Raw genomic sequence first — 16,089 nt, 5'->3', positions numbered from 1 at the left:
AAGTCCAAAAATCACGTCCTCCATTTGCAGATTGCACTTTCTCTCTGAACTTTGTCACAACGCCTGCTTTTTTCCCGATCATTGAGGGTGCACCATCTGTAGCCAGGCTGACAGCGCGGGACCAGTCCACTCCGACCCTGTCCAGCACGCCGACAAGTGCAGTGAAAATATCAGCTGCTGTCGTTGTATCTGTCATCGGCACCAACTCCACAAACTCCTCGGTGACGGTCAATGTGTCATCAACTCCGCGGATGAAAATGGCCAGTTGTGCAACATCTGTAATGTCCGTGCTTTCATCAATTGCAACCGAAAACGCAATAAATGACTTTACTTTTTGCTTCAACTGGCTGTCCAAATCCACTGAAAGATCGGAAATCCTGTCTGCAACTGTGTTTCTTGTCAGGCTGATATTTGCAAAAGCATGGTGCTTTTCAGGGCACACAATCTCTGCTGCCTTCATCATGCATGTTTTTACAAATTCACCCTCACTAAATGGTTTTGAAGCCACTGCGATTTCATTAGCAATGAGGTAGCTAGCTTTCGCTGCAGCGTCACTGATGTCTCGGCTGTGAGTAAACACAGACTGCTGTTTCTTCAGACCCACCAACAGTTCATTCACCTTCTCTCTTCTCCGCTGTCCTTGAAAGTTGTCATATTTGTCGTTATGAAGACTCACATAGTGGCGACGAAGGTTATATTCTTTCAGCACTGCAACATGCTGTGAACACACCAAACATACAGCTTTCCCATTCAATTCCGTGAATAAATAGAAGGATGACAATTTTTCTTGGAACACTCTGCACTCTGCGTCCACTTTTCTCTTTTTTGACAGAGACATATTGGGGCAATGAGGGTGCCAAAGCACATAATGTTAAAAGTAGAAGCCTTAATAAATATCGCGGGCAAAACAAAGTAGCTCATCCGGACTGGCTGCACTTGCTTGACCTATTTGCTCTGCCCCGGTATAAACAGTTTGCTTGCTTAACACAATTGCTATTGCGCCATCGAGTGGACACAATTGGAACAGCAGTTTATTTTATTGAAAAATTGCAGCTCATTTTTATACTTTACAAAATCATCTTGCGGGCCGGATTAAACCCGTTTGCGGGCCTGATCCGGCCCGCGGGCCGGACGTTTGACACCCCTGGGCTAAGGTGTATGTAAACTTCCGACTTCAACTGTAGGTAGGTTACCTAACAGGGGGACTCAGGCTGGGTACAGCAAGGCCACAGCCAGGGGATTTGTCCAGTAAATCTCATTGACCCAGGAGACCCTCTTGTTTTATATTTCTCTTCAGAGAGTGTGAGTGTGTGTGTGTGGGCACAAATAAAGATCATGATGCTCCTCTCTCCCAGGGAACAGACTGCTCTCAGAACAGGCTGCTCTCAGAACAGGCTGCTCTCATCACAGACTGCTCTCATCACAGACTGCTCTCAGAACAGACTGCTCTCAGAACAGGCTGCTCTCAGAACAGGCTGCTCTCATCACAGACTGCTCTCAGAACAGGCTGCTCTCATCACAGACTGCTCTCAGAACAGACTGCTCTCAGAAAAGCATAGGTGTCGGTGCACTCCACTGACCCTATCTCCATTTCTGATCCTTTTTTATATATCTTTTTCATTCTCAAACACACACACACACGCATGCACACACACACGCACATGCACACGCACAGACACACACCAAACACACTCTGCAGAGCCAGATAAAACAGGGTCCCCTGGGTCAATGAGATTTATTGGCCAAATCCCCTGGCTGTGGCTGGCTGTACTTGTTCCCAGCCTGGGTCCCCCTGTTAGGTAACCTACCTATCTGCCTGTCTATTGCCTGACCATGTATCATGTAAACATATGATGAAAAGAAAGAAACTAATCAAATCAAAAGATTATATTCCAAAGGAATTTACAGTTTTTTCCAACTGCTTACACACGTTTTCAAAACGATGTCTCCTTTTTTCAAAACTCTACACACAATTCCCAAAACTGCACACACAAAATGCAAAATGCCTCACATCTCCTTCAAAATGTAACACTGCATTCAAAATGCCATAAACACATGTCAGAATGAAGCATTTGCTTGAAATGGCAAACACTTCTTTCATAATAGTACATTTTTGGATATACCATGTAAACACTGTTGTTCTAAATCTAAAGCTCTTTGGTCTTTCATAGGCTTATATATACATTTCAATACAATGTTCTACAGTGAAAGTAATCTGCTGAGAGGGGTAACAAGTACACTGTAAACACCAATGCAATGTAGAAACAGAAAATATTTATTAGGCCAAACATTACTGTTGTATACAGTAGCATACAACAAAACCATAAACATATGTAAACCAAAAGTATATTCTTTAGAATACAGTAAAGAACACAATTGTGTGTGGGGGGTCCCGGGGGTGCAGTCCAGGAAATGGTAGGAGGGGGGGCAGTCACCAGTGCTAAGCTACGCTTCATCTCTTCTCCGGGCTGGGTCTGGCCACAATACTTCGTCCACATCACAAGATACGTTTTCTCTTGCCAAACATCGAGGGAAGTATCTCCTAGCATGTCGTATCCAACCTTGGACAGAGGCAACCTCTATGTCCCCACATGCGTCCTCCATTGCCTGGAGAAGCGGCATGCGGGCATAGGGTTGGCAATCATACACTTTCCAGCGCCAGGCTGAGAAGAATTTCTCTATGGGATTTAGAAAAGGTGAATATGGGGGTAGGTACAAAACTACAAATTGTGGATGGGTGGCAAACCAGTTTTGGACCAGAACAGCCCGGTGAAAACTAACATTGTCCCATGTAACCACAAATCTAGCAGGCTCCTGATCTGGATCAGGGACAAGCATTGTGTAAATTGCATCCAGAAAAATGAGGATATGGCCGGTGTTGTACGGACCCAGTGTGGCATTGTGATGGAGGACCCCGTTTTGAGTGATGGCAGCACACATAGTTATATTACCCCCACGCTGTCCAGGGACATTGGTAATTGCCCTCTGTCCTATTACATTTATTCCGCGGCGCCTGGTTTTGGTGAGGTTGAAGCCAACCTCATCCACATAAATAAATGTACATGGGCATCCATCTCCAATACTCTCTGTAACAGACAAAAGGATATACAGATGAGTAAATATGGTATGTCTGAAGTACTGGAAGTAGTGTTGCAGACATACCTCTACAAAGTCATGTCGCAGATTCTTGACTCTGTCAGAGTTTCTCTCAAATGGCACCTTGTAAAGTTGTTTCATCGTCACTTGGTGCCATTGGAGGATGCGTTGTATTATCGACAAGCTTACAGCATTGATGTTGTTAAATATGGTGTCATTATTCAAGATATGCTCTCTTATCTCTCAAATCCTAATTGCATTGTTGACCAAAACCATATTTATAATTGCAGTCTCTTGTACATCTGTAAACAAGCGTCCTCGTCCTCCATGATGTCTTTGCCTTTCCACTCTGTACAGAATTCAAACACAGTATGTGTTCAGCATAGGAACTGTAAACAATGTACACAAAAATGTAGTACAGCATGATAACCAACCTCATTCATTCAATGCAGTGCAGTAAATGGATGGCTTAGAGTTACAAATGTTTATGCAATACTATGCAGTCATACGTATTTTACAGTACATTACTGTAATGCTAAAATAGTAATTAGATAGTTGCATACCTGTTCTCATTTCTGAAGGTTCGAATTATGGACGCCACTGTAAATCGACTCAAGTTGGGCTGGACTCTCAGTCCAGCCTCTCTCATGGTCAAACCGTGGTTGATCACATGATCAACAAGTGTTGCCCTAATCTCATCAGAGATGGCTCTCCTTCCTTCTCTTCTTTGCCCTCGTCCTCTTCTTCCTCTTCCTCTTCCTCTTCCTCTACCTCCTACTCCTCCTCTTCCAACTATTCGTCTTTGAATTTGTCCTCGTTGTTGTCCCCTGCCTCTCCCTCCTACTCCTCTTGCTCTCTGTCCATTGTTGGCATCCATTGTTCAAAACAGTCCTATACTACAGTAAAGCAGTGATTGGTTAGTGATCAGTTAAGCAATTAGTGTTTGAACATGTGAGGAGAGTGTGTTTGACCTGGTGAATAAGTGTAGCATTTTGATTGGTTGTGTTTGGAAAAGGAAAGCAAGTCACTTCCTGTTAGATTTTTGTGTTTTAGGTAGAGAATTGTGTGTAGTGTTTTGAAAAAAGTGTTTTATGCAATTGACAACTGAGTCAAAGGCTGAGAAATAGCTTATGGTTTTGGAGATTTTGTGTGTAGTTTTGCACTTTGAGTGAGAGGTTTCAAAAATCGTGTGACATGAAAAGATTTTGTGTGTAAGCAGTTGGAAAAAACTGTAACTACCACTCATTTCTATTTACCCCAAACAAAAGAACAAGCACAGTTCATTTGAGATTGATTGTCGATTTTATTTGCTAAATCAACAATAACCCGCATCGTGCTTGCGCTTGCAAATTTGACGAATCAACTCACTATTACCACATAGAACAGTAAAATCATCACAATATTATTGCATAAAACTGACCGATCACCGCACTAGAAAAAGAGGGCTCGCAATTTCAACCAATCACCGCACCTTTACCACATAATATGGTTCAATCAAGCCACATGTCAACAAACTCTTTCCCTCGTCAGCACATTTTTGTGACAAATTTGACAAAATCATTTTATATTGCCATGCAAAATGTCAGATTTACCAGAGCAAAATCAAGCATTTTTTTATTGCAAATACCACAAAAAATCACACCAAAATCCTGGAGGAACTAATAACCAGAGATATTGTCCTCTGGAGGACAGTACAGTAATACTGCACTATAACACACCAAGGACTGACCAGGAACTAAAACCTCTGTGTTGCTTTTTCAACAGGAAGCCCTTAAGTCTGCTAATACAGATCGGTGTGTGTGTGTGTGTGTGTGTGTGTGTGTGTGTGTGTGTGTGTGTGTGTGTGTGTGTGTGTGTGTGTGTGTGTGTGTGTGTGTGTGTGTGTGTGTGTGAGTGTGAGTGTGAGTGTGAGTGTGTGTGTGTGTGTGTGTGTCAAATAAAATAAAATTGTATTGGTCGCGTACACATACAGTATTTTGAAGAACGTTGCAGCAAAATGCTTATGTTTCTAGCTCCAACAGTGCAGCATATCTAACAATACACCCAAATCCCCAAAGTAAAGAAATATCAGAACGAGCAATGTCAGAGTCCGGAATATCAATATATATATCTACAGTGGGGCAAAAAAGTATTTAGTCAGCCACCAATTGTGCAAGTTCTCCCCCTTAAAAAGATGAGAGAGGCCTGTAATTTTCATCATAGGTACACGTCAACTATGACAGACAAATTGAGAAAAAAAAATCCAGAAAATCCCATTGTAGGATTTTTAATGAATTTATTTGCAAATTATGGTGGAAAATAAGTATTTGGTCACCTACAAACAAGCAAGATTTCTGGCTCTCACAGACCTGTAACTTCTTATTTAAGAGGCTCCTCTGTCCTCCACTCGTTACCTGTATTAATGGCACCTGTTTGAACTTGTTATCAGTATAAAAGACACCTGTCCACAACCTCAAACAGTCACACTCCAAACTTCACAATGGCCAAGACCAAAGAGCTGTCAAAGGACACCAAAAACAAAATTGTAGACCTGCACCAGGCTGGGAAGACTGAATCTGCAATAGGTAAGCAGCTTGGTTTGAAGAAATCAACTGTGGGAGCAATTATTAGGAAATGGAAGACATACAAGACCACTGATAATCTCCCTCGATCTGGGGCTCCACGCAAGATCTCACCCCGTGGGGTCAAAATGATCACAAGAACGGTGAGCAAAAATCCCAGAACCACACGGGGGGACCTAGTGAATGACCTGCTGAGAGCTGGGACCAAAGTAACAAAGCCAACCATCAGTAACACACTACGCCGCCAGGGACTCAAATCCTGCAGTGCGAGACGTGTCCCCCTGCTTAAGCCAGTACATGTCCAGGCCCGTCTGAAGTGCATTTGGATGATCCAGAAGAGGATTGGGAGAATGTCATATGGTCAGATGAAACCAAAATATAACTTTCTGGTAAAAACTCAACTCGTCATGTTTGGAGGACAAAGAATGCTGAGTTGCATCCAAAGAACACCGTACCTACTGTGAAGCATGGGGTTGGAAACATCATGCTTTGGGGCTGTTTTTCTGCAAAGGGACCAGGACGACTGATCCGTGTAAAGGAAAGAATGAATGGGGCCATGTATCGTGAGATTTTGAGTGAAACCCTCCTTCCATCAGCAAGGGCATTGAAGATGAAACGTGGCTGGGTCTTTCAGCATGACAATGATCCCAAACACACCGCCCGGGCAACGAAGGAGTGGTTTCGTAAGAAGCATTTCAAGGTCCTGGAGTGGCCTAGCCAGTCTCCAGATCTCAACCCCATAGAAAATCTTTAGAGGGAGTTGAAAGTCTGTGTTGCCCAGCGACAGCCCCAAAACATCACTGCTCTAGAGGAGATCTGCATGGAGGAATGGGCCAAAATACCAGCAACAGTGTGTGAAAACCTTGTGAAGACTTACAGAAAATGTTTGACCTGTGTCATTGCCAACAAAGGGTATATAACAAAGTATTGAGAAACTTTTGTTATTGACCAAATACTTATTTTCCACCATCATATGCCAATAAATTCATTAAAAATCCTACAATGTGATTTTCTGGAAAAAAAATTCTCATTTTGTCTGTCATAGTTGACGTGTACCTATGATGAAAATTACAGGCCTCTCTCATCTTTTTAAGTGGGAGAACTTGCACAATTGATGGCTGACTAAATACTTTTTTTCCCCACTGTATATAATGGTGTGTATAGACATTATGAACAGTATATGAATAGAAAGGTATATACAGCAGTAGTTATTTAGCATGAACCTTGACTAGAATACAGTATATACATATGATTTACTGTATTGCGCGTGCGGATGCATGCCTGTGTGCGACACAGACGCCCAGTTGTCTCGGAAATGCAACTATGGCAACGCACAGAAGCGACAGATGCTAAACGAGCATTTGTGGCAGTTGTGGTAGTAGTTGTGAGGCAGGCTGCTCTCCTTTCAACAGGGATAGATGGTGTATGGTCCTCTGGTGGTTTCCCTACTTACCTAACAGTGAGTGGGTGGTTTTATGTGAGCCCTGAGACTGGGGATGTGCGTCATGCATGCCTGCCAGCTTGACTACCTGGGACAGCAATGAGACGTTATGTAATCATAGAGGGAGGCTGATTTGTGTCGGGAAGGCTTTGATTGGACTCCCTATAACCCCTGTCATTCACACACACAGCTGTGAGGAAATGTGTATCTTGTTATATTTGCAGTAAGAGATGGACTGCTGTCATTCTGCAGAATAAGAAAGATGTAAGATGTTTGGAGGAAAATGCAAATAGAGCCTCCCTTAGTCCTCCCTCAGCAAAAAAAAGAACTCAGTTTGAATCTTATTTACAATGTTTGACATCCATACTTGAAATCCCGATCTAATAATATACAGTGGGGGAAAAAAGTATTTAGTCAGCCACCAATTGTGCAAGTTCTCCCACTTGAGAAGGCCTGTAGTTCTCCCACTCAAGGCCTGTAATTTTCATCATAGGTACACGTCAACTATGACAGACAAATTGAGATTTTTTTCCCCAGAAAATCACATTGTAGGATTTTTTATGAATTTATTTGCAAATTATGGTGGAAAATAAGTATTTGGTCACCTACAAACAAGCAAGATTTCTGGCTCACACAGACCTGTAACTTCTTCTTTAAGAGGCTCCTCTGTCCTCCACTCGTTACCTGTATTAATGGCACCTGTTTGAACTTGTTATCAGTATAAAAGACACCTGTCCACAACCTCAAACAGTCACACTCCAAACTCCACTATGGCCAAGACCAAAGAGCTGTCAAAGGACACCAGGAACAAAATTGTAGACCTGCACCAGGCTGGGAAGACTGAATCTGCAATAGGTAAGCAGCTTGGTTTGAAGAAATCAACTGTGGGAGCAAATATTAGGAAATGGAAGACATACAAGACCACTGATAATCTCCCTCGATCTGGGGCTCCCCGCAAAATCTCACCCCGTGGGGTCAAAATGATCACAAGAACGGTGAGCAAAAATCCCAGAACCACACGGGGGGACCTAGTGAATGACCTGCAGAGAGCTGGGACCAAAGTAACAAAGCCTACCATCAGTAACGCACTACGCCGCCAGGGACTCAAATCCTGCAGTGCCAGACGTGTCCCCCTGCTTAAGCCAGTACATGTCCAGGCCCGTCTGAAGTTTGCTAGAGTGCATTTGGATGATCCAGAAGAGGATTGGGAGAATGTCATATGGTCAGATAAAACCAAAATATAACTTTTTGGTAAAAACTCAACTCGTCGTGTTTGGAGGACAAAGAATGCTGAGTTGCATCCAAAGAACACCATACCTACTGTGAAGCATGGGGGTGGAAACATCATGCTTTGGGGCTGTTTTTCTGCAAAGGGACCAGGACGACTGATCCGTGTAAAGGAAAGAATGAATGGGGCCATGTATCGTGAGATTTTGAGTGAAAACCTCCTTCCATCAGCAAGGGCATTGAAGATGAAACGTGGCTGGGTCTTTCAGCATAACAATGATCCCAAACACACCGCCCGGGCAACGAAGGAGTGGCTTCGTAAGAAGCATTTCAAGGTCCTGGAGTGGCCTAGCCAGTCTCCAGATCTCAACCCCATAGAAAATCTTTGGAGGGAGTTGAAAGTCCGTGTTGCCCAGTGACAGCCCCAAAACATCACTGCTCTAGAGGAGATCTGCATGGAGGAATGTGCCAAAATACCAGCAACAGTGTGTGAAAACCTTGTGAAGACTTACAGAAAACGTTTGACCTGTGTCATTGCCAACAAAGGGTATATAACAAAGTATTGAGAAACTTTTGTTATTGACCAAATACTTATTTTCCACCATAATTTGCAAATAAATTCATTAAAAATCCTACAATGTGATTTTCAGGAAAAATAATTCTCATTTTGTCTGTCATAGTTGACGTGTACCTATGATGAAAATTACAGGCCTCTCTCATCTTTTTAAGTGGGAGAACTTGCACAATTGGTGGCTGACTAAATACTTTTTTCCCCCACTGTATCACTCTGAAGGGTAGAAAACACTACTAATACTAGGTATAGGGATATCACATGGCACTAGGGATGATATGTGTGTTTGTGTGTGTGTTTGTGTGTGTGTCTTTGTGTGTGTGTCTGTGTCTGTGTCTGTATCTCTGTGTGTATGTATTTGTGTGTGTGTGTATGCGTGCGTGTGTGTGTGTGCGCATGTGTCTGTATCTCTCTGTGTGTGTGTGTGTGTGTGCCCGTGTGTGTGTGATTGTCTTAGATAAATGTCACCACCCTGCCTCTATCCTGAATCATGCCTCTGCCATTGACCCGACATAAATTGAAAGACCTGTCTGTGGAATCAATGTGAAATACTGTACCTCTCCTCACCATTATGGCTGCTTCTAATGTCCAATATGGATGCCTTTCCTCACCAATATGGCTGCCTCTCCTGACCGATATAGCTGCTTTTAATGTCCAATATGGCTGCCTCCCCTCACCAATATGGCCACCTTTCCTCACCAATATGGCTGCCTCGCCTCACCAATATGGCCGCCTCTCCTCACCAATATGGCTGCTTCTAATGTCCAATATGGCCGCCTCTCCTCACCAATATTGCCGCCTCTCCTGACGAATAACCTACCGTTCTTTCTCCTCCAGAGGGCCAACTCCAGCACAGAGCTGAGCAACATGCTGCTCCCTCGCCAGGTGTCCAGAGAAGAGCACACATGCAGGGACCGAGCTCTGAGCGCCGCCAGCTATCTCACCGACGCCTTGGAGGGTAAGGGCAAGGGCCTCTGTCCTCTACCATTCGCTTCACTGCCTCATTGAGGGACAAATTGTGTGAGCCCAGGAGCTCCTCTTATCTGCTGTTTACCCCTCTATGAGGCTTGAGGCTGAGGGTGTCCTCAAATGTGCACTGGCCTTGCCTATGGACTAGATAGAGGGTGACTGTGCGGCGGAAGCCACAGTGCAAAGTTACACCAACAGATAAACACATTAGAAGTCATGATCACACATGAGGCCCTACCGCCTCATCCTCAGTGACCTGCCATCAATCTTCATCAAACTCCTCATTACGCATGCATGCACCCAAGCTAGGCCCAACCCACATCTGGCAAAGGCATACTGTGACAACCTTCCTGAACAAAGTGTGTTCTTTTGCCCCCCACCCACCCTCCTAGAACTGGAGGAGTCGCGTCAGAAGTACCACCCCTGCTTGTATGAGTTTGCCCACAAGTACCTGATCTGGGAAAGCAGTCCACGTTGGCTTCAGTTGAAGGCGCTGGTCAAGGTAATGGTGATGGATCCCTTCCTGGACCTAGCCATTACCATCTGCATCGTGCTCAACACCCTGTTCATGGCCATGGAGCACTACCCCATGACTGACGAGTTCAACGGCATGCTGTCCATAGGCAACCTGGTAAGTGGAGAGGAGAGGGCACAAGGGGAACTCTTGGTGATAAATTGTTTTTGTTTTTTTACCCACCATCTTTGTTGGAGGAACACTTAAGTTTAGGGCCTAAAGGTTTACCCCGGTCAGGTGAGTTACTCAGAGAAAAAACAACAACTATTTGCTCCACTATTGTCCTATATTGTCACTGAGATTCACACCCAAACCTAAATGGACCCCAAGCCTCTACCTTTTATGCACTTGTGGAGACCTGAGAGGAAGAGTTAGGTACAAGTAATATGTTAATAGCATCTGATTGGCTGACTGAATTTCAGTGGTGTATAGTACTTAAGTAAAAATACTTAAGTAGTTTTTTGGGGTATCTGTACTTTACTTTACTATTTATATTTTTGACAACTTTTACTTTTACTTCACTACATTCCTAAAGAAAATGATATACTTTTTACCCCATATATTTTCCCTGACACCCAAAAGTACTCATTACATTTTGAATGCTTAGCAGGACAGGAAAATTGCTTAATTCACACACTTATCAAGAGAACATCCCTGGTCATCCCTACTGCCCCTGATCTCCAGACTCACTAAACACATGCTTAATTTGTAAATTATGTCTGAGTGTTGGAGCATGCCCTGGCTATCCGTAAATAAATAAAAAACAAGACAATTATGCCATCTGGTTTGCTTTATATAAGGAATTTGAAATGATTTATACTTTTACTTTTACTTTTGATACTTCAGTATATTTTAAACCAAACTACTTTTACTCAAGTAGTATTTTACTGGCTGACTTTCACTTTTGCTTGAGTCATTTTCTATTAAGGTATCTTTACTTTTACTGAAGTATGACAATTAGGTACTTTTTCCACCCCTGCTGAATTTTCACAGTATCAAACCTCCATAGGGCGTAGGGGCTAAGGTTCCATTTGGGATAAGAACAGTGAAACGGCCTGTTAATCACACATCAATAGACATTATTCACAACAATGAGTTCACAATCACATTATGAAGTCAATATGGTGGTACCATTAATTACAAGTCACTGGAACCAGTTATGCGTGTTTGTATGATATCTGCTGGTTCTCTATAGTGTTGGGTATGGGTCCTGCACTATATAGGGAATAGGGTGCCATTTGGGACATAGTCATGGTGTTGTTGGTGTTATGTAATTGGTTGTGTTGTAGCAGGAGTGGTCCAACAGGGAAGTCAATAGAGCTTTTCCTCCAATTGGCTGGCCACTGTGTGCTACAGTGAACAATCTGGTGTGTGTGTGTGTGTGCGTGCGAGCGTGGGTGGATGGGAGTGCACGTGTGTGTGCACGGCAGATATATGTTGTGTCATCCCTCTCTGGTCCTGCCCATCTTTTAAGCAAGTCATTATCACCTTGGTCACTTCAGTCTGAACTGTCGTGGGGTGGTGGCTGTGTTGGATACATAGAGAGTCTGAACTGTCGTGGGGTGGTGGCTGTGTTGGATACATAGAGAGTCTGAACTGTCATGGGGTGGTGGCTGTGTTGGATACATAGAGAGTCTGAAATGTCGTGGGGTGGTGGCTCTGATGGATACATTTACATTACATTTACGTCATTTAGCCGACACTTATCCAGAGCGACTTACAAATTGGTGCATTCACCCTATAGCCAGTGGGATAACCACTTCACATTTTTTTTTTTTTTTTTTTTTTTTTGTATTTTATTTTATTATTATTTTTTTTTTGGGGGGGGGGTAGAAGGATTACTTTATCCTATCCCAGGTATTCCTTAAAGAGGTGGGGTTTCAAATGTCTCCGGAAGGTGGTGAGTGACTCCGCTGTCCTGGCGTCGTGAGGGAGCTTGTTCCACCATTGGGGTGCCAGAGCAGCGAACAGTTTTGACTGGGCTGAGCGGGAACTATGCTTCCGCAGAGGAAGGGGAGCCAGCAGGCCAGAGGTGGATGAACGCAATGCCCTCGTTTGGGTGTAGGGACTGATCAGAGCCTGAAGGTACGGAGGTGCCGTTCCCCTCACAGCTCCATAGGCAAGCACCATGGTCTTGTAACAGATGCGAGCTTCAGTCTTCAGGATACAGCTTCAGCTTCAGGATACATCTAAAGTAATGTGAAAACGTGTTTTTGGAACAATTCACATGTGATCACGTTTTCACATTTGTAGTTTCATGTTATCACATGTTGCTTTACATGTTGTTACATGTTATCACATTAACTTCACATGTGATCACGTGTTTTTGGAACACTTCACGGACATGGCAGTTCCACCAATTAACGATTCCAGCTTTACGCTTATCACAGGAGATATGAATCGTGTGGTCACGATACCGTGACATGCTCAGACCAACACGTCAGCATTACTCAATTACCATGTCTGCCTGGGCATCCTAAATGCTTACTCATTACTGCTGCTTTGGCCTGACATAAATAATTACCCTGCATAACTTTGGGTTATGTCCCAAATGTCACTATACTCCCGATATAGTGCACTATTTTGACCAGAGTCCTATCAGCCCTGGTCAAAAGTAGTGCACTATACAGGGAATAGGGTGCCATTTGTGACACAGCATTCCATGTAAAAACATTGTAGTTGTTTAAACTAATTATTATTAATTATTACTCAACTTTTCAATTAAAGTGTTACCTGAACTTAAACCATATTGTTGGCCCAAACTTACAGTAGCTACAACTTGGCAACAATTCAGTCAACTTAAAATGATGTTTGTTCAACTAGAAATTATTATTTGGGCATCTTCACTAAATAAGGCTGTGGATTCGACGCCGGATTCAAAACATAAAATGTTTCAATTTAAATTATTATATAAAATTCTTGCTACCAATAGAATGTTATTTATATGGGGGATACAATCTTCCCAGCTCTGCAGATTTTGCTGCGAAGAGACAGAATCATTAGATCATTTGTTTTGGTACTGTCCATTTGTAGCTTGTTTTTGGACACAGGTCCAGGAATGGCTAAAGGATTGCAATATTTACCTGGAGGTAACCCTGCAGATAGCACTACTGGGTGATCTGAAAAGTCATAGTCAATCGATCAATAATACAATAATACTTTTAGCAAAAAAAAATATTTTCAATTTACAATCTGTAGAAACAATGAGAATAGAAGGGTTCAGAACTTTTGTAAAGCATCACAGTACAGTTGAAAAATATATGGCAAATAGAAGTCCAATATGGATGGTAAGAGATAAATGGGTGGTGTTGAATGGAGCTGAAGGATGGGACTAATAACAAGATAACTAATGTAAAGCATACTGTGTCCATAAGAAGTATACAGGTTATAGGCTGAGAGCTTTTTGAAAGAGCACAGTTAGAAAGATATGGCATATAGAAGCAAACCGGATGGACATCATGAAAATGATCGGAGAGGTTGAGGATAGACGAAGTTCATGAGTAAAAACAAACAAAATAGAATTATTGTAAAATTGACTATGTCCATAAAATGTATATAGTATGTATAAGCTGGAAGTAGAGGCCTAAGCATTGTTGTTCAATAATTTACTCCAATTAGGGAAGGGGTGGTGGGGTTGGAAGTTTACATAGACTAAGTTGACTGTGCCTTTAAACAGATTGGGAAATTCCAGGAAATGATGTCATGGCTTTAGAAGCTTCTGATAGGCTAATTGACATCATTTCTGTCAATTGGAGGTGTACCTGTGGATGTATTTCAAGGCCTACCTTCAAACTCAGTGCCTCTTTGCTTGACATCATGGGAAAATGAAAAGAAATCAGCCAAGACCTCAGAAATAAATGTCTAGACCTCCACAAGTCTGGTTCATCCTTGGGAGCAATTTCCAAATGCCTGAAGGTACCATGTTCATCTGTACAAACAATAGAACGCAAGTATAAACACCATGGGACCACGCAGCCATCATACCGCTCAGGAAGGAGATGCGTTCTGTCTCCTAGAGATGAACGTACTTTGGTGCGAAAAGTGCAAATCAATCCCAGAACAACAGCAAAGGACCGTGTGAAGATGCTGGAGGAAACAGGTACAAAAGTATCTATATCCACAGTAAAAATGTCCTATATTGACATAACCTGAAAGGCCGCTCAGCAAGGAAGAAGCCACTGCTCCAAAACCGCCATAAAAAAGCAGACTATGGTTTGCAACTGCACATGGGGACAAAGATCGTACTTTTTGGAGAAATGTCCTCTAGTCTGACTAAACAAAAATAGAACTGTTTGGCCATAATGACCATCGTTATGATTGGAGGAAAAAGGGGGAGCTTGCAAGCCGAAGAACAGCATCCCAACCGTGAAGCACGGGGGTGGCAGCATCATGCTGTGGGGGTCCTTTGCTGCAGGAGGGACTGGTGCACTTCACAAAATAGATGGCATCATGAGGAAGGAAAATTATGTGGATAAATTGAAGCAACATCTCAAGACATCAGTCAGGAAGTTTAAGCTTGGTCGCAAATGGGTCTTCCAAATGGACAATGACCCCAAGCATACTTCCAAAGTTGTGGCAAAATGTTTTAAGGACAACCAAGTCAAGGTATTGGAGTGGCCATCACAAAGCCCTGACCTCAATCCTATAGAACATTTGTGGTCAGAACTGAAAACGTGTGTCAGGAGGAATGGGCCAAAATTCACCCAACTTATTGTGGGAAGCTTTTGGAAGGCTACCCGAAATATTTGACCCAAGTTAAACAATTTAAAGGCAATGCTACCAAATACTAATTGAGCGTATGTAAACCTCTGACCCACTGGGAATGTGATGAAAGAAATAAAAGCTGAAATAAATCATTCTCTCTACTATTATTCTGACATTTCTCATTCTTAAAATAAAGTGGTGATCCTAACTGACCTAAGACAGGGACTTTTTACTAGGATTAAATGTCAGGAATTGTGAAAAACTGAGTTTAAATGTAGTTGGCTAAGGTGTGTGTAAACCTCAGACTTCAACGGTATATATATGTATGTATATGTATTTATATGTATGTATGTGTATATGTATGTGTGTGTGTATGTATGTATGTATATGTACAGTGCTGTGAAAAAGTATTTGCCCCCTTTCTAATTTTCTATGCTTTTGCATATTTGTGATACTGAATGTTATCAGATCTTCAACCAAAACCTAATATTAGATAAAGGGAACATAAGTGAACAAATAACACAACAATTACATATTTATTTCATAAACAAAGTTATGCAACACCCAATTCCCCTGTGTGAAAAATGAATTGCCCCCTTACACTCAATAACTGGTTGTGCCACCTTTAGCTGCAATGACTCCAACCAAATGCTTCCTGTAGTTGTTGATCAGTCTCTCACGTCGCTGTGGAGGAATTTTGGCCCACTCTTCCATGCAGAACTGCTTTAACTCAGTGACGTGTGGGTTTTCAAGCATGAACTGCTTGTTTGAAGTCCTGCCACAACATCTCAATTGGGATTAGGTCTGGACTTTGACTAGGCCATTCCAAAACGTCCAATATGTTTCTTTTTAGCAATTTTCATGTAGACTTGATTGTGTGTTTTGGATCATTGTCTTGCTGCATGACCCAGCTGCGCTTCAGCTTCAGCTCACAGAGGGATGATCTGACATTCTCCTGTAGAATTCTCTGATACAGAGCAGAATTCATGGTTCCTTCTATTAAGGC

At 42.6% G+C, this 16,089-nt stretch overlaps 1 protein-coding gene across 1 annotated transcript in view; it reads left to right on the top strand.

Moving 5' to 3' along the window:
* The window catches only part of LOC311108859 (sodium channel protein type 3 subunit alpha-like), a gene marked incomplete at both ends in the record, with an annotated part of 161,677 nt that overhangs the window by 56,892 nt on the left and 88,696 nt on the right, over positions 1–16,089 (top strand). The window contains 2 exons of the mRNA XM_084151630.1: positions 9,734–9,854; positions 10,258–10,496. Coding sequence (XP_084007756.1) covers positions 9,734–9,854; positions 10,258–10,496 — 360 coding nt within the window. The remainder of the gene's footprint in view (positions 1–9,733; positions 9,855–10,257; positions 10,497–16,089) is intronic.

Source organism: Coregonus lavaretus (assembly GCF_964263955.1).
Source record: "Coregonus lavaretus genome assembly, chromosome: 34".
Taxonomy (NCBI): Eukaryota; Metazoa; Chordata; class Actinopteri; order Salmoniformes; family Salmonidae; genus Coregonus; species Coregonus lavaretus.
This window is presented reverse-complemented; position numbering and strand designations above follow the sequence as displayed.